General features: G+C 45.9%; 1 protein-coding gene across 2 annotated transcripts in view; it reads left to right on the forward strand.

Moving 5' to 3' along the window:
• The first annotated feature begins 256 nt into the window (after positions 1 to 256).
• Positions 257 to 25,418, forward strand: part of SNORC (secondary ossification center associated regulator of chondrocyte maturation) — a 35,267-nt gene continuing 10,105 nt past the window's right edge. For both annotated transcript variants that reach the window (XM_069975517.1, XM_069975518.1), the window contains exon 1: positions 257 to 425. In XM_069975517.1, coding sequence (XP_069831618.1) covers positions 350 to 425 — 76 coding nt within the window. In that variant the 5' untranslated portion in view covers positions 257 to 349. The remainder of the gene's footprint in view (positions 426 to 25,418) is intronic.

The raw sequence follows: 25,418 nt of genomic DNA on the forward strand, positions 1-25,418 counted from the left end.
TCAATATCTATAGTGATCAGTTTTGCTATTTCTATAGAGAAAGTTTGTGTTAGAATTTTAAAACCTACATGTTCTGTGGAGGTATAGTAATACACATGGAAATTTTTTTTCTTTTTTGGGTGGTTTGAAAAAGGAATTTTGATGGGTGGTACTGGTCCCTGACGTGATGGAGGAGGAGGGCTATGAGGGGAGTGTGAGGTGTCTGGGGTGTGTGCGCCTTCTCTCTTGATCCTCAGTTAAACATTTCCATCCTCACTGGACAGAGACACCTTTGTTAACCCAGAGGCTGCAAGGTCTCCATAGCGTCTCACCTCACTCACACTTTACATCTTCCCAGCAGTAGATAAACATGTCTTGCTCGGGGACCTCACAACTTGTGCTGCTCCTGCTTTTTACAGGAATTCTTCTCCCAGCGTTCCTCACAGGTAATATGAAAGGTGATGGCAATGAATGTTATGGGGCCTGTATCTCATTTGGTGTGTTTGGGTGGTCTGTTGGCATTACCACTTTATTGGGTTTTTCTATCAGTTCTTTTATGTTGGACAGATTTCCTATGGTGAATTCAGATTATGGGACAGAACCTTTTGAAGTTTATACGTATAAGACATTAGTCTTGTTAGATACTTTTATTCCAGACATGTACCTAAGTGTTACACATTTCTGCTTTTCTGTAAATAAGTTGATGTACGATTTGTGGCTGGACACAGGGCTGGGTCTGCACAGGGCTCTACAAAGTGCCCTTTGTGTAATGTAACAGGGCGCCTTTCATGCTGACACTGGCCAGTCGCCCGTTGTGGCTACTAACTGTACGCTGACGCCGGCCATGGGTCTGACCAATGGTTTTCTAGCTTGTATACACGTTCACTAAGGTATATTTATTAACCATGCCTTTGCTGAGAATGCTTTTATTTTGCAAGTTTACAAGCTATATGGTAATAAGAAATACCACAGCAGTGTGTGTATGTATGTGTGTGTGTATATATATATATATATATACACACACACACACACTGTGTATTATATCTATATCTCTATATCTACTCTGGGTGGATAGAGTTAGCAGGGTAGTGTGATGCTTTGCCCAGTGAAGCATTGTCACTAATGTGCTGCTTCCACTGTATACCTTCACACACAAGTGCTGTCTCCCAACAGATGTAGTCAGCAGATTTATCCATGAAAAAAAAAAAGTGTTGTTGGATATATCCGTGTGTAAAACAAGATAAAGTGATTCTTTCTTTTCCCCACAGCTTTCATTTATTAGTGTAGGTAGGTGGCGGTAGAATCGATGATAGCTTATGCTGCAATACTTGCAAAATCTAAATGATTTAGTTGGGAAAACTATTAATCTGGTAAACTTAATCTGGTAAAGACAAGACATACAGTGTCAGTAATCCTTATAGAGTTAGTATTTTCTACTTGTTTTTACCAATATCCCCTCAGAGGTGGAGGTGACCATTGCAATTCTATAGATGTGAATAGTAAATTAGCATTTTATTTAACTCAGTTTAACATTGGTAAGTATGAAAAATACATTACTGAATCCATTCAGAAAGGTGCAGAACTGATGTCTATGGTGACAACAATGTGGTGATACCATTGTGTGAAGTATCCAAAGTGGATGGCCGTCATTTAATGGCAAATAGTAACGGTTATTTTAAAACAATGGCCATTGTTTTGAAATACTGTTCATTATTTGCCATTAAAAGGCGGCCATCCACTCAATTTCAACAGTGTGTGAACATAGCCTTTCTGTGTTTTCACTCCTGGTTTTGGTTGCAAAATACTGACCAAAAATACTGTGTGGGGAACATAGCCTTATGCACATGCTCAGTATTTTTTCAAGTCTGTAGATTCCTTCCGCTATCCACCCATACAATCCGCTAAAAATTACAGATTGGGCATATGTAGTGCATCCGTATTTCTGTAAATCCTTTTTAACTTGTCAATTATAAATCATCTGTATATATATTTTTTTTTTAACAGAAATATGGATGCCAAACAGGTTACAATCCGTAAAAAATAGCGGATCCGTAGGAAAAAAAAAAATCTGGGTCTGCACTAGGACATTCCCTTTTTTTTTTTTTTTGAGCATTGGTTTGCATCTACTATTGGTTTAATCTACTGATCATGTGAATAGCCCAATAGATATGAATGTGCACTTGATACTCAAATACAGAAATACGGATCTGTAGATTACTGGACGTGTGAATAAGGTCTTAGGGTTATTTTGTCCTATATAAGTGGTAATGCCCTAAAACGATGCTGCTTCCAGTGTCATTCATCTTTTTTGCATTTTCTGTCTATGTAATGCTCTTTTCCCTGTTTACGCTCCGATTTTATTTAGGCGTTTTCCAGCATAAGTTCACTTTAGAATTATTCACTTTAGAATTATTCATCTACCAGTACGTGCTATTTTTGGTGTGCAAACAAGTCTAGCGTAGGCCCCTGTCTGCTCTGCTGCCTGTGGAACACATTGAAGCAGTGTTCATCTCAACTCCTTTTTATTGGCCATTCACTTTATTACAAGGTCTTCTAATACTCAATTTCTAAGCCCTTTTTTCTGCATTGGCTGTGTCAAAAACTAGACAACACTGACTCAGCAGTGAATTACTATGTATAATAGTCCAGCACAGCACTGACCCGTTCCCGGCTGGGCCTGCCATTATATCGGCCATACACCTTCCATATCCAGGCAGACAGCGGTCTTCCCCATCTTCCCCATACACAGGAATGTTCAGCTGAGCATCCCTGTATTCTGTATGGGAACCTTTGTCCTTGGTTCGGCTCAAGTAACATGATTTAATTTTTTTTTTAGATAGTTGTGTCTGTAATCCATAAATCCCAATCACCTCAGAGAAGCCAGAAAAGTGTCATTTTGGGGGGTTGTTTCTAATGGGGGTTGTGTTCTTGTAGGATGGTATAGCACACATCTTGGCCATATGTAAAACAAGAAAAAAAAAAATTACACGTATAAGCCTATTGGGGGGGGGGGGGGGGGGGTTATGTATGGTGACAAATGATTCAAATTGGTATAGGAACAGTGGCGGTCTTTGGCACCAAGCACACCAAGCGATCGCTTGGGGCCCCCAAGATCCAGGGGGGCCCCCACGCCCCGCTCTTGCGCTCAAGACCGCTGGACATGGCCGCTGCCCCGCTCGCTGCTGTCATCTGAACTGTAACTATAAGCACTCGTAATGAGCGCTCATGGTTACATGCAGCAGCACTGACAGGGCGGGAGACATTGGCCCCCTTCCTGTCAGTCCCTCTTGTGGCCGCAGGAAGGGTTTTCCCTGCGGTCACAAGTGGCAGCTTTGTCCTTGTGGTGCTGGCGCTCCAGTGACATCACTGGAGCATCGGCGCCAGGATAAGGGGAGTGCGGCCTCTTGTGATCGCAGGGAAAACCCTTCCTGCGGCCACAAGAGTGAAGAGAAGAGGAGACGCCCATACCCAGGTGAGTATAAGTGTTTGTTTTATTGTGTTATATACTATATGGGAGGGGGAGCACACAGGGGCCTGTGTAACTTGGGGAGCGCACATTTGGGGTCTATATAAATGGGGGAAGCACACAGGGGGGCTATAGACTACTGGGGCTTCACAGAGGGTCTATATACTACTGGGGGCAGTACACAGGGGGTCTATATACTACTTGGGGCAGCAGAATGAGGTCTATATACAACTTGAAGAGCACACAGGAGGTCTATATCCAAGTGGGGGAGCACACAGGGGGGCTATATACTACTGGGGGAGCACACAGGGGTCTATGTACTATTGGTGGGGCACACAGGGGGTCAATATACTACTGGGGGAACATACAGGGGGTCTATATACTACTTGTGAGGCACACAGGTGGTCTATATATAACTGGGGGAGCACACAGGGGTCTGTATACTACTGGGGCAGCACACAAGGGGTCTATATAATACTGGTGGGGCACACAGGGGGTCTATATACTACTGGGGGAACCACACGGGGTTTATATACTACTGGAGGAGCACACAGGGGTCTATATCCAAGTGGGGGAGCACACAGGAGGTCTATATCCAAGTGGGGGAGCACAAAGGGGGGCTAAATACCCCTGAGGGAGCACACAGGGGGCTGATATACTAGTGGGGGAGCACACAGGGGGTATATACAACTGGGGGCAGCACACAGGGGGTCTATATACAACTGGGGCAGCACACAGGAGGTCTATATACTTCTGGGGGAGCACACGGGGGACTATATATAACTGGGGGAACACACAGGGGTCTATATACTACTGGGGGCAGGACACAAGGGGTATATACTATTGGGGGCAGCACACAAGGAGTATATATTACTGGCGGTAGCGCACAAGGGGTATATACTACTGGGAGCAACACACAGTGGTCTATTGTTTTGGAACGCGTGTCGAGGGGGGGCCCCAGACATAACTTCGCTTGGGGCCCCAGAAATGCCAAGACCGCCCCTGTATAGGAACCTGCTGAATGGCAGCAATAATTGTTTATAACTTCAATAATCCTTACCCACCATCACCAGAACAATATTTGGAGCCTGTTTATGCTTTATGAAAGGCACAATCTGTAGACTGTGGGCGGCTTGTTTATTGATATATATAGATAGAGATATATATATATACACATACACACATACATATACACGCACACACTACAAGTCTGCCTGCCATTCTTCACACCCTGGTGGATGCCTCTTTAACCCCTTGCCTCTAAAGCCTGTTTTGGCCTTAAAGGACAACTCCCACGAAATTTTTTTTTAGCTTATTTAACACACATTACAAAGTTATATAACTTTGTAATGTGGTTAAATACCCGGTCTGGCCCGCTTTCCCCACTTTCGGACCCCCGACCCCCCCGCCCGGAAGTTAAAGAATATATACATTACCTATTACGATCGTCACGGTCCTCTTCTCCCGGGCGGCATCTGGTGACGACGACATCAGAGCCGGGGGGCGGTCCGGGTCTTCTTCCTCCTCGGCGTCTTCATAGAGAGTGAATGGGACGAAAAAGGCTGCTGGTGCACATGCGCACCAGCAGCCTTTTCATTGGCTGGAGCGCATCACATGGCTTCCAGCTTCGTCAGCCCTGATTGGCTGAGGTTGCTGGAAGCCATGTGATGCGCTCCAGCCAATGAAAAGGCTGCCAGTGCGCAAGCGCACTGGCAGCCTTTTCCATCCCCAGGACCTGGAAATCAGAGACATCGCTGGACGGCGGTGAGGCGGACGGCGGGCGAATGGAGTGGCGATCGTCACCGGAGGGATGGTGTCTGTGTGTGTCTGTGTTGTTTTTTTTGGGGGGGGGGGGGGTCCCGCGGTAGTTGCCCTTTAATGACCAGGCTCATTTTTCAAAATCTGACCTGTCTCACTTTATGCGCTTATAGCTCAGTGATGCTTTAACGTATGCTAGCGATTCTGAGATTGTTTTTTTTTCGTCACATATGACACTTTATATTAGTAGCAAAACTTGGTCACTACTTTGTGTATTTTTTGTGAAAAACATCAAAATATCATGAGAAATTTGAATATTTTGCATTTTATGAACTTCTGAAATTCTCTGCTTCTAAAAAAGGAAGTCATAGCACATAAATTAGTTACTAAATCACATTACCAATATGTCCTCTTTATTTTGGCATATTTTGGGAAACATATTTTACTTTTTTAGGGTGTTACGGGGCTTAGAAATTTATTAGCAAATTATCACATTTTGTGAAAATTTCCAAATCTGATTTTTTTTTAGGGACCAGTTCTTTTTTTAAATGGATTTAGAAGGCTTGTATACTGGAAACCCCCATAAGTGACCCTATTTTGGAAACTAGACACCTTAAAGAATTAATCTAGGGGTATAATGAGCATTTTAACCCTACAGGGGCTGGAGGAAAGTATTCACAATTAGGCCGTAAAAAAATCAAAAATTTAAATTTTCAAATAATATATACGTTTAGATTAAAGTTTCTCATTTTCAAAAGGAACATGAGAAAAAAAGCATGCCAAAATTTGTAACGCAGGTTCTCCTGAATACAACGGTACCCCATATGTGGGCGTAAACCACTGTATGGGCACACAGCCGGGCTCAGAAGGGAAGGAGCGCCAATTAGCTTTTTTAATGCAGATTTTGCTGAAGAAGTTTCTGAGCGCCAGGTGCGTTTGCAGAGCCCCTGTAGTGTCCGCAGAATAGAATCCCCCCAAAAGTCACCCCATTTTGGAAAGTACACCCCTCAAAGAATTCATCTTGGGGTGTGGTGACTATTTTGACCCCACAGGTATTAGAGGAAAGTATTTAAAATTAGACAGTAAAAATGAAAAACCTTGAATTTTTCCAATAATATGTTTGTTTAGTATTAAATTTCTTAATTTCACAAGGAACATGAGAGAATCCGCACCCCAAAATCTGTAACGCAGGTTCTTCCGAGTAGAAAGGTACCCCATATGTGGGCATAAACCACTGTATGGCCACACAGGAGGGCTCAGGAGGAAGGGAGCGCCAATTAGCATTTTCAGTTCAGATTTTGCTGAAGTAGTCTCTGAGCGCCAGGTGCGTTTGTAGTGCCCCTGTAGTGTCCGCAGAAGAGAACCCCCCCCCAAAAGTCACCCCATTTTGGAAAGTACACCCCTCAAAGAATTCATCTTGGGGTGTGGTGACCATTTTGACCCCACAGGTATTAGAGGAAAGTATTCAAAATAAGACAGTAAAATAGAAAAACTAGAATTTTTCCAATAAAATGTTCGTTTAGTTTGAAATTTCTCAATTTCACTAGGAACAGGGGAGAAGCTGCATGCCAAAATCTGTAACGCAGGTTCTCCTGAGTAAAACGGTACCCCATATGTGGGCATAAACCACTGTATGGGCACACAGCGGGGCTCAGAAGGAAAGGAGCGCCAATTCGAAACTTCTTCGGGAAAAATCTGAACTGGAAATGCTGAGCGCCAGGTGCGTTTGCAGTGCCCCTGTAGTGTCAGCAGAATAAAGCCCCACCAAAAGTCACCCCATTTAGGAAAGTGCACCCGTCAAAGAACTCATCTTGGGGTGCAGTGAGCGGTTTGACCCCACAGGTATTAGAGGAAAGTATTCAAAATAAGACAGTAAAAATGAAAAACTCTAATTTTTCCAATAATATGTTTGTTTAGTTTAAAATTTCTTAATTTCACGAGGAATGGGAGAAAAAACGTACCCCAAAATCTGTAACGCAGCTTCTTCTGAGTAAAACGATACCCCATATGTGGGCATAAACCACTGTATGGGCACCCAGCAGGGCTCAGAATGAAGGGAGCACCAATTTGCTGGAGCAAAACCGCAGGGGGGCGACACTGTATCACTTTTTATCCCCTGTCAACAATGATTTATGGTGACAGGGGATAAAAAGTGTCGGCAGCACTGGGAACAGGCGATCAGCGGTATATAGTATATACCGCCGATCGCCTGCTCCGGGACCCCACGGGGGGGGTCCCCGATCACTGCCCCATGCTCTCCGCTACCTCCGGTGGCGGAGAGCATGGGGTTTTGATAATTTATTCATTTCCATCCCTGCGAACAAACATCGTTTGTTCGCAGGGATGGGGGCGGCCATCTTGGATCTGATTGCCGCCTGGGGAGGGGAGAGGGTTAGTGATCGGCCACTAGGGGGGCTGATCTGGGGTCTGGGGGATACATTTTCATCTCCCCCCACTGTGGATTCACGGTGGGGGAAGATGAAAGCTGTCGGCGGCGCCGGTAATGCCCGGTACCGGCGGATCGCCGCAATAATGGTAATAGCGGCGATCCGCCGGTATCGGGGGACGAGGGGGGGTCCGGGGGACACATCAGATGTGGCGGCGGGAGGAGGCAACGTTCTGCAGCCTCCTCCCGCCGCCCGATCGGCGGGAGGACACAAATCTCCCCATAGACGCTGCGGTCGCATTGACCACGGAGTTTATGGGGTTAACTGCCCGCCGGGAGCGCGGCTCCCCTCCGGGCAGAGGCAGCGGGAGGATGCTGTGTGATCACAGTCAGGGACAGCGGGGGGAGGCAGGGAAAGCTTGACGTTTGGGGAACGTCATGTTGCGGGAACTACTTGTTTTACATGATGTTCCCCAAACGTCATTTTGCGGCAAGGAGTTAAAAAAGTCTAAATTCGAGGGACAGTTCTGAAGACTGTTTCCCTATTTTTGCTTTATGCTTCAGCTGGATTCCCTTTTAGGCATTTTATTATTTTATGTATATTCATTAGGCCAACAACCCTCCACAGGTGACCTACTAGACCCTAATTCTTTGGGTGTGACACAGTAAAAGTGGTTTTCTATTGAAAAAAAATATATATATTTTTGGGTAAAACAGCAGTTGCATAAACCCTCTAGTAACCCTGGCCTGCCCAACATGTTAAAAGGAAAAAAACTTGTTTAAAAGTTGTTTAATGGATCATTTACACCCTTTAGTTAATATTGCCATAAATAGAATTTATTGCCTATTTTTTTCAGTTTTTTTTTTGCTAAATTAAAAGCAGGTGGGCTTCCTTTTAATTTTCTCCCCCCCACCCCCCCACCCCCCCGTACTTGTTTCTAGGAGCAGCCATCTTACCTGAGCTGCTTGCAGTTAAAGGGGTTATCCAGCACTACAAAAACATGGCCACTTTCCTCCTACTGTTGTCTCCAGATTGGGCGGGGTTTTAAAACTCAGTTCCATTGAAGTAAATGGAGCTTAATTGCAAACTGCACCTGAACTGGAGACAACAGTAGGGGAAAAGTGGCCATGTTTTTGTAGCGCTGGATAACCCCTTTAATGTTATCTGGGGCTGCACTGTGACTTGGGACCGTAGTGTCGTACTGCCTCTCATGGGACCCTTTGAGTCGTACAAGTGAATGGAGTCATATTGCACACACAGGCGACCACGACCATGCAGTTGTGAGGTCAATTCAGGATAGTTTTTTTTTTTTTTCTAAATTACTTTTAACAACCTGACCCCATTCACTTGTATAAATGAAGGTGTTGTGACACAGCGGTTTCTGGTGGGGCCAGTGGGAGTCTGTGTAGTTCTCATGGACCATAGGAACCCACAAACTGGAGTTGCTGATCACAGCATTCAGGTTGTCTGGTGCCAAGTCTACGGACATCCAATTGGCAACCCTGCAAAACAGGTTGCCGATTGGTTACCATGGCAGGTGAAAGGAGTTATCCAGCAAAAATCTTTTTTTCTTTCTAATCAACTGGTTACAGAAAGTTTATATAGATTTGTAATGCTGGGTTTACACGTAGCGATAATTCGCCCGATCGTACGATTAACGATTTCGAAGTAACGTTTTTTTTTTTAAACAACAATCAGCGTTTAGACGGAACGATCTATCGTACGGAAAAATCGTTTTGCAAATGTTTTGCGATCGCTTAAGTCTATCTCGCACATAGGTTAAATCGGTGAACGACTGTTTACACGGAACGATCGGCAAATTTTTTGCCAACAACGATTTGAGAACATGTTCAGAAATCAAAATGAACGATTTCGCGCTCCGTACTTGTATTACGGATGGTAAACGCTTCATGTAATAAAACGCAATGATCAGAGTACATGCACAATGTTGGCTGATCGTTGTCTTTTAGGGTAAAAAACGCAGCAGATTTGATACTGTGTTCAGTTATTTAGATCTAATCTGCTGCGTATCGCAGCAGTAAATACGCTGCGTATACGGTGTGTGTGTTTACACCCTTAATGTCTTTCAACATGTTAAAAGACCAGCAAGCTTGATAGCATCGCCCCCCCCCCTGCTCTGCTTGCTGTCGGCGTGTGCAATAGCTCTGACTGCGAGCAGGGAACAAGGAATAAGCGAGCGCTGATCTGACAGGTTGGGGCTCGCTTGCTTCTGCTGATCGCCACAGGTAATAGGGGCTTTAGACTTCCTTAACACACAGATAACCAATTTATCTGACAGATTTTTGAAGCCAAAGCCAGGAACAGACTATAAACAGAGAACAGGTCATAAAGGATTCCTGGCCATTCCTGGCTTTGGCTTCAAAAATCTGTCAGATAAATCTCTGTGTTAAGGCACTTTAAGGCTCCTTTTAGACAGGCTGGAATTTAGTGGTAAATAAATACGTGGGTGATTTGCGCGGTCCTTTGCTTCCATCATTGTGAACGGCGAGTTGTTCTGCCAGTTTCAAGAACGAGTCGACAAATCACTTTGCCTTTTAGCTGTGTTCACACGTTGCAGTTTAATTGCGGGACTGTTGCTGTGTTTTCGTAGAAATTACGCAGTACTATTGAAACAGCAATGTTCGAGCACTGCCTTCCCAGAGGGCGCTAATGAAGCCCATAATTCCCCCTAGAGTCCGGACATTGTTGACTTTATTGCAATCTGAATGCAGCATTTTACAATTTGCTTTCTCCTTCCAGCCCAGTCGGCGCTTTATAGTTTGCTCTGGAGGATAGGACTGCTCCTTCCCCTAACCAGGCTATGCTGACAGCAGAGTGCAAGATTTGTCAGTAGTGTGTGGAATCTGTGCGCCTATGTGTTCTGCATTCACTGCCGCCATGTGAAGAAAGGGACATTTTTATAAAGAAAGAATGCTATTAATTGGGGTTTATATTGGTGGGAGGTGTCAGGGGCACAATTACTTGTATAGTCTTTGACTCTGTTTACATTACATTAGAGCCCACTGTCAGGGACATGTTGGGGGGGGGGGGTCCGATATATACCTCTGTCTGAAGGCTCGTATTTGTGCTACTGTATGCCCATATGTTAAAACAGTAAACCAGGGTCACTCCTGCAATGTGAGCAGTCTTAAAATGTCCTTGTCACTTTAAAGCGACCCTGTATCCACCAACCCATCCCACCAAACCACTAGTACTGTCTGTTTGATGAGAGTAAATCCTTACCTTTCATGTCTTTTAAAATGTGTCCAGTGCCTTGGGTAGAGCAAAAAATTCTTTTAATTTGTAGCAGGCGAGTCAAACTGGTGTGGCCTAGCGTGCCTTTGCGCCAGGTCTGCAACGCCTCTGCTTTCTTCCTTCCCATCATACCCAACATTAGGAACACCCCAAGCAGGATTTTTTTTTCATTGCTCCTCTAAACTGCACCTGTGCCGCAGAACATCATTAACGTGTTCCCAATGATGAGGAGGGTGGGGAGGAAGAAAGGAGAGAGGCCACAGACACTCTAAGGGCCCTTTTACACGGAAAGATTATCTGACAGATTATCTGCCAAAGATTTGAAGCCAAAGCCAGGAATGGACTATAAACAGAGATCAGTTAATAAAGGAAAGCCTGAGATTTCTCCTCTTTTCAAATCCAGTCCTGGTTTTGGCTTTAAATCTTTGGCAGATAATCTGTCAGATAATTTTTCAGTGTAAAAGGGCCCTAAGGGCCCTATTCCACCGGACGATTATCGTTTGCATAATCGTTAACGATCTCAAACGACAGCTATTGCGAAAGACCTGAAAACGTTCACTCATTTCCATGGAACGATAATCGTTACTTATGATCGTAATTGCGATAGTTTTTCTTCGCTATTTATTCGCTATTGCGTTCGTATCTATTGCGAATGACCGAACGATGTCTTATTTAATGCGAACGTTTTGCGAACGAGCAACAATAAAAATAGGTCCAGGTCTTAAGGCCCTATTCCACGGAACGATTATCGTTCGTATTCGGCCGATATCGGCCGCTATGGACGATAATCGTCCGGTGGAATAGAGTGCAACGATCAGCCGACATCGTTCATGTCGGCTGATCATTGCAGTCGCTTGTTTTTCAACATGTTCAGCATTATAAAGCGATCAACTATTTCCCGTTCGCTCGTTAACTGCATTTCAACCGAACCATTATCGTTTAGATCCGAATGATTTAACGATAATCTGAACGATAATCGTCCGGTGGAATAGGGCCCTAAGGGTGCCTTTACACACAGAGATTTATCTGACAAACCTTTGAAGCCAAAGCCGGGAACAGACTATAAACAGAATAGGTCATAAAGGAAATCCTGAGATTTTTTCCTCTTTTCAAATCCATTCCTGGCTTTGGCTTAAAGATCCGTCAGATAAGACACGACTGGTAAGGATTTACTCTCGGTAACATAGACACTGGTTTTATATACAGTGGTACCTCGGTTTTCGAACATAATTGGTTCTGGAAGGCTGTTCCAAAACCGAGCAGTTCGAGAACCGAGCTGTAAGTTCCCATAGGGAACAATGTAAATGTGATTAATTGGTTTTTACACTTTGTGGGTCAGGCGCAGAGCACCCGGCCCACAGAGTGCAAAAACACTCCACATCCCCCGCAACAGTGAGAGGCGGGAGCGGGCGGCTATTTAAACTTGCCGCCGTGCTCCTGCTCCAATCAGCTGCGGGGGACACCCTGTAAAGAAGTAGGGAATCCCATCATAATGAGGGGAATCCCCGATTCTTTACAGGGTGTCCCCCGCAGCTGAGAGGAGCAGGAGCACGGCGGCAAGTTTAAATAGCCGCCCGCTCCTGCCTCTCACTGCGGGGACAGGCTGTAAAGAAGCCGGCTCCCAGCGCTGTCCTCCTGTCTCTCCCCACCAGCTCCCGCCGGCCCGGAGCGCTTCCAATAAACTTACCCAGCCTGTACACCCCTATAGACTGCGCCCGTGCTGTTGCGCCCGCAGCCCCGCTCACCAGCTTCTTGCTCCCAGCTGCCTCTGCAGGGTAAGAGAGAGTCTGCAGAGGCAGTAGGGAGCAGCGGGGAGCAAGAAGCTGGTGAGTGGGGCTGCGGGCGCAACAGCACGGGCGCGCCGCAGTCTATAGGGGTGTACAGGCTGGGTAAGTTTATCGGAAGCGCTCCGGGCCGGCGGGGACTGGTGGGGAGAGACAGGAGGACAGCGTTGGGAGCCGGCTTCTTTACAGCCTGTCCCCGCAGTGAGAGGCAGGAGCGGGCGGCTATTTGAACTTGCCACCGCACTCCTGCTCCTCTCAGCTGCCGGGGACACCCTGTAAAGAAGTGGGGAATCCCATCTGGGATTCCCCACTTCTTAACAGGGTGTCCCCTGCAGCTGATTGGAGCAGGAGCCCGGCGGCAAGTTTAAATAGCCGCCCGCTCCTGCCTCTCTCTGTTCCTGAACACCTTTAACTGTCAGCTGAACATCAGTTCAGCTGACAGTTATCCCCCTGGTTTTGTTCGGATACCAAGCAATGTTCGGATACCGAGCAAAACTTCAGGGGGAAATTTAGTTTGAAAACCGAATTGTTCGGGAACCGATGTTTTACTGTATATATATTTGTCTAAAGCGCTGAAAATGAAAAGTTCATGCTTACCTGACTCCAGTGCCATTCTGATGGTGCATGGCACTGCTCCCCTTTTCCTGGTTCTTGTGGGGTTTTGTTCAGACAAAATTTGCCTGCTCAGCCAATCACTAGGTTTATCAGGCATTTTAAGTCTAAAAATGTCACAGGAACCAGGAAGAGAAGAGCAAAAGAGCAATGTTAAAGTGGCAGCATGGTGGTTCGGGGCAGGTGAGCATGCTGTCTTTTTTTATTTTCCCCTCATTTTTACTACACCCCCAAAAATTAAAACCACTCCTTTTCCAAAAAAAAAAAAAATCCTTAGCCCATCATGGTGGTGTGAGATAAGGAGAAAGATTAAGAGCCAAGTCACCTCTAATACCCAGGGTCTCACAGTCACTGTTAAAAGCAAGCACAAAGCAAGCTTTATTACTAGCTTTTTAACCCCTTAGATGCTGCTCTCAGTGGCCATGGTGGTTCAGAGGTCCAATTGCCCCTACATGGCACACTTGTGAGGTGCTATATCTGATCTGCTATTAGACATATGTATTACAGTAAACCTCCTTTTCCCATATTTTGTCAAATAAAACATAAAAACATATTTAGTATCTTCACATGCGGAAATGCTGATACTGTTACAATATAGCATGATTGATTCTGCATGGTGAATGGCATAAAAGAGGAAACAAAATAATAATTGACTTTTCATCTCATCAGAAGAAAATGGATTAAAGAGCAATAAAAAAAAATAAGCCTAATTACACCAAAATGGTACAGTACAGATCGCAGGGCACAACAGGTTCTGTAGACAGTTCTGTAGGGTTGGAGGGGTAAGGATGAATAGGGGCATTTCAAATAATGTATTTTGTAAAGGTTTTTTTTTTCCTGTATAGTAAAATAAAAACTAAATTGGGTATGATTTTAATTGTACTAACAAAATAAAGATAACCGGTCAGTTTTACCTCACCAAGGACAATGTAAAATAAAACCTAACTTATGGTTTTCCTTTTCATATTTTTCTTAATAAAATTAATTTAATTGTAAAGTACAATTGTTCTCGCAAGTAATAAACCCTCATATAACAGTTTCAGAATTGCTTGATACCTGCATAGCTGCTTTCCCGCATATTACATTGGTGCACTTACTACACTACTTTATCGGGGGCGTAACTAGAAATGGCTGGGCCCCATAGCAAACTTTCCAATGGGGTCCCCCCTCCCCCCCCCCCCACTGACTGGATAACACCACCAGACCTGACCAATACCGCCATACAGTGACTGCGTAACACCGCCACACCGGACCTGACCTATACCGCCATATTGTGACTGGATAATACTCCCATACCAGACCAGACCAATACCGCCATACTGTGACTGGATAATACTCCCATACCAGACCTGACCAATACCGCCATATTGTGACTGGATAATACTCCCAGACCAGACCAATACCGCCATACTGTGACTGGATAATACTCCCATACCAGACCAGACCAATACCGCCATACTGTGACTGGATAATACTCCCATACCAGACCAGACCAATACCGCCATACTGTGACTGGATAATACTCCCATACCAGACCTGACCAATACCGCCATACTGTGACTGGATAATACTCCCATACCAGACCTGACCAATACCACCATACTGTGACTGGATAACACTGCCATACTAGACCTGAACAATACCGCCACACTGTGACTGGATAATACAGCCATACCAGACCTGACCAATACCGCCATACTGTGACTGGATAACACAGCCATACCAGACCTGACCAATACCGCCATACTGTGACTGGATAACACTGCGATACCAGACCTGACCAATACCGCCATACTGTGACTGGATAACACTGCCATAACAGACCTCAACAATACCGCCATACTGTGACTGGATAACACTGCCATACCAGACCTGAACAATACCGTCACACTGTGACTATATAGCGCTGCCATACCAGACACCTCCATTCTGTAACTGCCTGCCTACCAGCTTGCTACTGCACTGCATATATATATATATATATATATATATATATATATATATATATATATATATATACACACGATGCAGCCTGGTACTGCACTGTAATATATATATATATACACACACACACACACACACACACACACACACACACACACACACACACACACACACTCACTCACTCACCCTCACTCCAGCCTGGCACTACTATGCATTATGAGTTTTTTTTTTAGTCCTACAAGAGCTGCAGTCACAGGGCTGCTTTCTATATAGACAGTGTTGGACTACAACTCCCAGTGTGGTCTGTCTGTGTCTTTGGGGGGAGGGGGGCACAGACAGCAGACAGACCACATTGGGAGTTGTAGTCCTATAATGTCACCGCTCCTGTAGAAATAAAACACACACACACCTCTTATCAGAGACAGTTTACACTTACATGAGGAGGAGGTAGCTGTCACTATCTCTCCGAGGTCCGGGCTAGGGGTCAGAGGTTATCCTACCTCACAGGATGCTCCGTGCAGCAGCTGACAGGCCAGTCTCCCTCTCTCCCTCGTACTTTGTAGTGATGGGTAGTTTGTGAGTGATTAGTTCAAAATGAACTAATCTTCAGAGTGAACTAGTTCATCTAGTTCACCATCCTGACAAAGATTAGTTCATAATGAACTAAACAGAAAGTGTGAGGAGACAGTGATCCCTCATACAGCTCCAGGAAACACTTGCTCTATAGCTCCTGATGCTGTAAAATAAGGTAGTAAAACACTATACCGCACACATCACATACAAATATAATAGTAATAATATTAATAACATTGAAATTGCACAGTAGACAGACACAGCCCATATGTGTGTATGAGAGAGAGAGAGAGAGAGAGAGAGAAAGAAAGTTTCTATGTGTGGTTCATGTCCCTCACCTGTCTGTGATTAGATCAGCCTCCTGTAGCCTAGAAGATCAGTCTTGCTAAAATCTTTACCCCCCTGGCTCCTGTTCTGTACTTAAAATGGTGGCTGCTGATCTGCATCTCAGCTCCCTCATACACATTCATTATGAGTCAGTACTCTACACTACCACAGGGGGCAGTGCTGGGCTCAGTGATATGCATCACATTGAACTAGACTCTCCTGATTCACTCTCAAACCATTTAGTTCAGCAGTTCATCTAGTTCATTTAGTTCACAGGTCACATGATGCCTCTCTCTATCAGCTCCTCATAGGATATGGGTGGAGAATCAGCAGGCTGTTTTAGAGGAAGATTTTCTTTGCCCCCATAGCAACCAATCACAGCTCAACTTTCTGATATTGCTCTGGCAAGTGAGAGAACTGGAGAATGATGAAAGTTAAACATTTTTTTTAAAAAAAGTAAGCTTTCCAGTACTTATCAGTTGCTGTATGCCCCACATGAAGTCATGTAATCTTCCCAGTCTGACACAGAGCTCCTTGCAACATGACATTCTGTGGGACATACAGCAGCTGATAAGTACTGTGAGGCTTGAATATTTAAAAAAGAAAAAAAAGGAAATTACTAACTTGAATAAATAACTTTTGAATTTATATTCTCCAGAGTACCCAGTTAACAAAAGTTTGTTATATAATGATCAGATGTATTAACTATATCTGATCATTTTAACAAGACTATAACTCATCCTAGGAGCCACAACTTCTGTGTAATGAACTAGAACTGTTCAATATCTTCTCAGCAGAATCCAGAGAAATACTGAACTAAATGAACTCATCTTTTGAACTAATCTTTTCAGTGAACTAGTTCCTAGTGAACTAATCACCAAAACGAACTAGATTTCCCATGACTAGTACTTTGTGATGCCGCCCCCTGCTGGTGAGTGTTTGCCCTGCAGTTCTACAAACATCATTCTCCCCTGGTTAGCTAGTGTCAACGTCCTGCAGAGCTAACCAAGGGGACATCACACAGGCAGTCCCCGGCTGCAGTCCCCACTGCCGGGCCCCATAGCAGCAGCTACTGCTGCTATGGTGGTAGTTCTGCCCCTGTACTTTATGTATTATATGCTTTTGGTCCTTCTTTGTCACCATGCTTTCTGCTTTAGCAGCCTCTTCCTGTGTGACTTGCTCACTAAGATTTGCTCAGTAAGTCCTGCCCATTTCAGTCTCAATGATATTTGCCGGCGGATTCTGTCGTCCGGCCAAATAATTGAAATATCAGTTCTTTGGGCAGATGACGGAATCCATCGGCAAATGGAACAGATGAAACTTCAAGCAGAGGCCGCCCGGCGGAATCCGCAGTTTGAACTTACCCTACTTCAGATGCTTTTAAAAACACTTGTATGTTTCTTAACATGTGGCCATAGCATTAAGAAATGGCACAACTACCTTCACTTTGCTCCCCTCTCACAGCATGAGTGTCATCTAAAGGCTGTGAACATGCTCCTACTCCCCTCTCACAGCATACATGACCACTAACACTGAGGGAGAGATACTGCTGCAGCTTCCAATCCTCCAGCTTGTCTAGTTCTTTTTGTTTTGATGGCTGAAGAGGCAGCTGTTTTTAAAGAAAAAAAATTAGTGTAAACCTTTGCTGTTTAGTTTAAAGCGAATGAACCACTAGGTACATCACTTGGTGTTTTTTTTACATGAACAGACCAGCATCGTGGTTTCAAATTACTCTTCAGGATAAGCTGTCCTGTGTGTGTACATGAGGAGTAGCGATACGCAGGGCCATATTTACCACTAGGCACTCGTGGTCCGGTGCCTAGGGCAGCACCAGGGAGCAGGGGGAGAAAAACTACTTTTTTTGTTTTTATTTTTTATAGTCTTCCACCTCCCGGTCAGACTTGCCAGTAAATCTGTTGTCTTTTTGAGGGGGGAGGGTATGGTCAGGTCTGGTGTGGCAGTGTTTATCAGGTCTTGTATGGCTATGACGGAGCCTGGAGCTATTTCCTACCTATTTCCTTCAGACAATATGCAGACCGCTCTAATCATTGATTCTATGTAACCACTCTCCCCCCCCCCCCCCCCCCCCCAGGATGGGGCATCTTTAAGTTCAGTGCCTAGGGCAGCAGCAGCTGTTAATATGGCCCTGGAGATACGTCTAGCCATTATATATCTTGTATATGTAATTTTCACCAGGTTTCTGCTCTGTAGGCTTTATCTCAGTTTTTCAGTTGTCTCTGAGCTCCGTCCATCAAACAGGGTTTTATCGCAGCCCCTTCCTCCCAGGGGATGACAGGAACTTGGTGCGGTGGAGCTCTTTAGCACCCCTGCCACGTCTGGGTTGGTAGTCTCAAGCGCTGCGTCCGGAGGCATACTAATGCAGACCTGCTCCGAGGAGTGAGGGGCAGGCTGCGGCTCAGGCATGCTGTCTGTGTTGGCGGACATGGCGGATGCGGGAACTCCGGTCTCTGGTTGCTGCTTGCTCGCCATGCTGCTCGCTACTGAACTCCCTCCTTTTCCGGTCGGTCCAGGCTCCGCCTACTTCCTGTGTGGGACGGAGGCGCTCTTTTTCCGATGGGACTGGGACTCACCCAAGATGGTGGCACACAGTGGACTCCGGAAGCGCTGTCAGTGCAGACCTCTAGGAGACTTGGCAGGCAACCGTTGTTGTTATGGTGCTGCTGCGTAGCTGCTCTGAGGTGAGGCGGGACTTACACCTTCACGCGCTTCAGCGGAGCTGTAGTTAACCCCTTGAGGGGCGATGCGCTGCGACTGTGACGCAGCAAACAAATCCTTCTTCTCTAGGATAGTGGCAACGTCTCTGAGAGCACAGTTAAGGTGGCACAGTGAAGCAAACATGGTGGCTTGTAAAGTCTCTTTCAATAAAGGAAAGTCCATGCTGTACATCTGTAAATCCACACACAGGGATATGGGTTCCATCTTCCCCCTCTTTTAAGCAAAGTTTCTTTTAGGCGAAACAGTTCAGTAAAACAGTAGCAGAAACACTTAAGCAGTCTTTTCTCACAAGCAGCATACAGTTAAAGTCTCTGTGAGTACAGGGTTCCCCCCACACTTGAGGGCAGTTTTCTCACAGCTGAGGTGTCGGTACTTTGTGACAGGCACACAGGCTATCCTGTTCGTGACGCCAAAGAGAACCATGCAGCGAGCCAGGGTACTTGGAAGAGAGTGAGGGGAATGAGGAGAGGCTGATGGTGGTAGTAGTCTCTCCTGAGTGTGGCGCTGAGCTCCTCTGTGAGGGGATGCACTGAGGGCTGCAGAGTGAGAGTGTGCTGTACCTGCAGGATGGCTGGGTCTTGTCACAGTCACAGGTGGGCACGAGGGCTTCTGCAGGTAGGGGGGCCCTCTGGCGCTTCCCTGAGATCTCTCTCTCTTCTGTGGACTACTGCAGAGGTTTCTGTAGGGGGGCTGCACCAGTGTGTATGGTGGTCAATGATGTGGACCTGCAGTTCCCCCGGGGGCCAACCCCAAATACTGCTGTCTTGAACAATGGCCCTTGATGATGGTGTGGTGCAGATAACCAGGACAACAGGGAGACAAGGAGGGAGGCAGTGTAACAAGAACTCCTTTACTGATAGACTTGCAGGTGTTTTACAGTCCTTTGGCATACAGCTGTTAATACTGGCGGCCTTGACTGGGTTACTGCGCTTGTGGAGAGTCTGGTGGTGTGTGGAGAGATGATCTGCCTCAGACCTTGGTCTGTCAGTATGTGTGGGACCAGGTGGGCACTGTGATCCTGTGGACCTCTTCCCCAATGGTGCTTGAGCCAATTTTCCTCTCAGTCTGGTAGGGAGCCTCCTGCTTAGGTTACTGGGTTGGGCCGTAGGCCACAACTTTTGGGTCCCAGAGGTATCCAGGGGTCCTAGTAAAGCTTACCCCCCGAATTTAGGAAGATGGGTGCAGAGGCCTACGTTATCTCTGCTACCCAGTATACTCAAGTCCGTTTGCTTAGGAGTTGTGCCCTTAGGATTCTCACTAACAGTAGAGAAATACCTTGTATCTCTGTAAATACTCCTGAAGAACGCTCTCTTTTCCAATCTCCTTTTTTTTTTTTTAGTTTCTCCTCCTTTATCTCTTGTCTCACTTGTCTCAGCTATGCAATGCAACTGCCAACCTTATATAGGGGGCCTATCTGCATAACCCCACCCTCTTTTAGCAACTTCCTAGGCTTACCACACTACCTAGAGCAGTTCCCACTAAAGACAGTAGGTGTCGCTGTTGTGTGGAGTGCAGTGAAAAGCATGTAACCCATTCTCTGCCTGTCAGTTACTGCCAGTACTGGAATGCGCATTCCACCCGAAGAATGAACGGGTTCTTTCTTTGGGCGGATTCTGCTGGAGGAATCCTAAAGAACTCATTGGGGCTTGCATTCTGCTCGATTTCCGCTCGGATTCCGCTCAAATTCAGCTCTGTCAGCTGAATAGGCGAGAAATTTCAAGCAGAGAACTTTCCTCTACAAGGGTATGTGCACAGGCGAGGCGAGGAATTAGGTGAGGAATTGAATAAAATATGTACAGAGCAAAGTCCCATTGTGTTCAATGGGTTTTCTGCTCTGTTGTTCACACTGCAGAATTTCCGAGCAGAATTTTCAGCTGTAGATCTGCTAGACGAATCCTATAGAAGTCAATGGGGGGGCTTAAATTCTGCTTGAATTCTGCCTGAAAACTTTGTTTTAATTCCCCGAGAATTGCTCAGTGTGCATATACCCCAATTCCTCGAGAATTCCTCGGTGTGCACATACCCTTAAAGTATTGGGGGGGGGATGGGCAAAAAAAAAAAAGGCTGATAAGGATAAGTTTTCCTCTGAATAAATTGGTCTTGGTCATTTGATACTTCTGATGTTTACTGGATGGAATAAAAACATTGATGCAGATATGCTACTGCAAATGGGCCAAAATAACATGCAAGTTGGCTTATTAGGAATTGGTCTGGCTTGAGTGTGACGTCATGCACCAATTTCTTTTTTTCTTTTCTTTTTTTTTTGCCGAATTGAGGGAGAAATCTCTGTAAAATAGTGTAATGGTTTTGCTGTAATTCTGGAAAAAATTTGGAAAAATACTGCAAAACCGGCCTGTCCTAACTTGCTAATAGATTTTAATAGGGCAGTAGACATGCAAACTATTATTATGCCCCCCCCCCCCCCCCCACAGACAGGGCAAGGAGACACATGGTACTTTCCATATATTTAAACAGCTATCTGGGAGTGTGAGCAGTTTGGAAAGTGAATTGCAGCGGAAGGATTTCCCTGGAATAATCTTGTGCCAACTCTAAATCATTCTGCTTTATATAAATGATACTGAGGGGGTGCACTATGGCTTAAAATCATAGAGAAAAGATAAAAATATATGTTTTTAGGGGGTAATCACACAGACAGGATCTGTTGCATATTTGATACTGTGTTCAGTCATTTAGTTGATCTATCACCATCAGATATGCAGCAGATCCTGTACGTGTAAATGCACCCTAAGGCCTGGTTCACACTACGTATATTTCAGTGAGTGTTGTGGTCCTCATATTGCAACCAAAACCAGGAGTGGATTAAAAACACAGAAAGGCTCTGTTCACACAATGTTGTAATTGAGTGGATGGCCGCCATTTAATGGCAAATATTTGCTGTTATTTTAAAACAATGGCTGTTGTATTGAAATAATGGCAGTTATTTACTGTTATATGGCGGCCATCCACTTAATTTCACCATTGTGTGATCAGATCCTTTCTGTGTTTTTAATCCACTTTTGGTTTTGGTTGCAATATGAGGACCACAATACTGACTGAAATATACCTAGTGTGAACCCAGCCTTAGGGTGCGTTCACACCTACAGGATCCGTAGCAGGTCTGCAGCAGATCCGCAGCAGACTTGATGGTGCAGATTTGATGCTGTGTTCAGTTATTTAAATGAAATCTGCTGCGGATTTGCTGCAGATCCGCAGCAGAAAATCAGCTGCGGATACGGTAAGTGTGAACGTACCCTAAAACTCTGAAGGTGAACCTTCTCTTACAGGGGCCCCTTTAACTTGAGAAGGCTATTTTTTTTTAATCAAAAGTAAACATTTAGGGTAGCTTCACACACACCGCATCACAGTGAATTTTCTGCTGCGGATACGCAGCAGATTTGATTTAAACCACTGAAAACAGCATTAAATCTGCACCATGAAATCTGCTGCTGATCTGCTGCACATCTGTCGTGTGTGTTCGCACCCAGGGCCGCTTCTGCCATGAGGCGGAATGAGTATTCCGCCTCAGGCGGCACATTCTGGGGTCCCTTTAGGGGCGGCAACTTCTGCCCTGTCATCTGACTCCCGCCGCCCGCTCAGGTGTCCCCCTTTCCGCATCCCTAGAAGCTGCAGCTCTGCAGCTTCTAGGGATGCACTGCCGTCAGACTCGGGGCCCAGGAGAGGACGCCCCCACTCACACTATAATCCTCTCCCCTGTACGGCATCCGCTGGGTGACAGGCCCCTCCCCCAGGCCAGGTCACAATGCTGTACAACAGAGAGCGTGTATGGCGCTGTGACCTGGCCTGGGGGAGGGGCCTGTGTGGCGTCTTCTCCTGTCACCGAGGGAAAGGAGAAGCGGTGGATCCCGGTCCGGATGGTGAGGAGGGGAGCAGGTGGGGGCCCTCAGGTTTTGCTGGGACTGTCCTGATTCTGACGAGACAGCCCCGGCAAAACCATGTCCCGGGAAGCTCCGCCCCCTGCTGCGGGAAGCCCCACCCCCTGCCGAGCGCGAGTGATGTCACCCATGCAGAGCGGGAGAGGAGTCCCTGGAAGACTAGAGGGTCCATACTGGTGAGGTGAGTATGGCTTTTTTTGTTTTAAATACAGATGAAGGGGCTAGCGGTATGATGATCAAGGCACAGGAGGAGGATGAAGGGAGAAGTAGTATGATGATGAAAGGGCAGAAGGATGAGAGGGGTTATACTATGATGATGAAAGGGCAGAAGGATGAGAGGGGTAGTTGTATGATGATGGAGGGACGGGAGGATGAGAGGGGTAGTAGTATGATGATGAAAGGGCAGAAGGATGAGAGGGGTAGTAGTATGATGATGGAGGGACAGGAGGATGAGAGGGGTTGTACTATGATGATGGAAGGGCAGGAGGATGAGGGGGGTTATACTATGATGATGAAAGGGCAGAAGGATGAGAGGGGTAGTAGTATGATGATGGAGGGACAGGAGGATGAGAGGGGTTGTACTATGAGGATGGAGGAGGAAGGAGGATGAGAGGGGTTGTAGTTTGATGATGGAAGGACAGGAGGATGAGAGGGGTTATACTATGATGATGGAAGGACAGGAGGATGAGAGGGGTAGTACTATGATGATGGAAGGGCAGGAGGATGATAAAGTGGGTCGTAGTATGATGATGGAGGGTCTGGAGGATAAAGGTGGGGGTAGTAGTATGATGATAGGGCAGGAGGATGAAGGGGGGAGGAGGATGAAGGGGGGAGTAGTATGATGGTGGAGGGGGAAGGAGGATGAAGGGGGGAGTAGTATGATGATATGGTTAAGGTGGTCTCTGAGGCTAACAGTATTATTGAGGGTCTGAAGCTGGCAGTATTAGGCAGTCTGAGACCTATACTATTTGGGGGTCTCTAACACTTGGCTCCCCATATGTCACCACCATTAAGACTGGCACTTATACATGCTCCTCTGCAGCCGCCGCTCTCCGCTCAAAGAAGTATCATGTTACTTCTTCGAGCGGAGAGCGGTGGCTGCGGAGGAGCGCACGCTCTCCCATAGATGGGCTATGGGACAGTGAGACAGGCGGGATCCTGCGGCGGAGAGTTCCACCGCGGAATTCCACCTGTTTTACTCAGTGTGAACATACCCTTAGTGTATGCACTTCTGTTATATAGTTCTGTATGCACTGTTGGTATGTAGTTATATATGCAATGTTCACTGCTGGTATATAGTTGTGTTTGCGGGGGAATGGGCGCAGTTTTAATTTTCGCCTCAGGCAGCATAGAACCTAGAATCGGCCCTGTTCGCACCCTTAGATGTATTCATGTAAATACAAAAATAAATTAGGTGCATTACCACTCATCACACATAGATGGCAGTACCCAACCAACTAAATCATCTAATGGCCTAGTATTAATCTGTATGGGAATGTACTATAGAGAATGTACATTTTACTTAATCACAGCTGTATTATATAAATACACAAAAGCAAACATAGACATTGTACTGGGGAAGGAGAGGAAGGGGGAGGCTGGGTTAGTGACATGATTTCCTCTCTTCTCCAGGTGCTGGCTCCATGATGTGTGAGCTGACACACACTAAGGGGCCTATTCCACGGAGCCGATTATCGCTCGGTGGCATAGTGAAAACGATCATCCGATGATCGTGTCATTGGCTGCTCGTTTATTTAGGCCCAAACCTAAAACCCAGGCCTAAAATCATTGGTCACCTACTGCGCATCGCTACGTGGAATAGCGGTGCACGGCGGGCGACCGAAAGACGATTTGAGAAGCAGCATACATTACCTAGCAGGACTTCTCCTCGGCTCCGTCTTCCTCCCCGGGTCCCACGGCGCAGCATCAGCTTCGGTGAGGCCTGACTGAGTAGTCAGACCGCTCAGCCAATCACTGGTCGGGAGTTGATGCTACGCCGTGGGACCCAGGGAGGAAGACGGAGCAGAGGAGAAGCCCTGCTAGGTAATGTATGCTGCAAGGGCTGCAAGGACATCTGTAACGATGTCCCTGCAGCCCTCGCTAAACGATCATTGGGCCGTGGAATAGGCCCAGTGAACGAGCGCCGATCTAGCAGATAGGCGTTCGTTTACACTGTTGATCGGGCCCGTGGAATAGGGCCCTAAGGGTCCATTTACACAGACTATCTGACAGATTATATGCCAAAGATTTGACGCCAAAGCCAGGAATGGATTTGAAAAGAGGAGAAATCTCAGGCTTTTCTTTAGGACCTGATGTTTATAGTCTGTTCCTGGCTTTGGCTTCAACTCTTTGGCAGATAATCTGTCTGATAATCTTTCTGTGTAAATGGACCCTTTAGTCCTTGGACCGATGGCAGGACCCAGGAGCAATGAGTATACCTCATACATGTATACCACTGTGTATACGAGCCATACGTTAAGCATTAAGGGGAAGATTTTTTCAAACATTGTGTAAAGTGAAACTGGCTCAGTTGCCCCTAGCAACCAAGCAGATTCCACTTTTCATTCCTCACAGATTCTTTGGAAAATGAAAGGTGGAATCTGATTGGTTGCCAGGGGCAACTGAGCTAGTTTCACTTTGCACCATGTTTGATAAATCTCCCCCTAAATGTTTAGAATGGGATCTATTCCTGATAATAAGGACA

Source organism: Dendropsophus ebraccatus, chromosome 6 (genome assembly GCF_027789765.1).
Source record: "Dendropsophus ebraccatus isolate aDenEbr1 chromosome 6, aDenEbr1.pat, whole genome shotgun sequence".
Classification (NCBI taxonomy): Eukaryota; Metazoa; Chordata; class Amphibia; order Anura; family Hylidae; genus Dendropsophus; species Dendropsophus ebraccatus.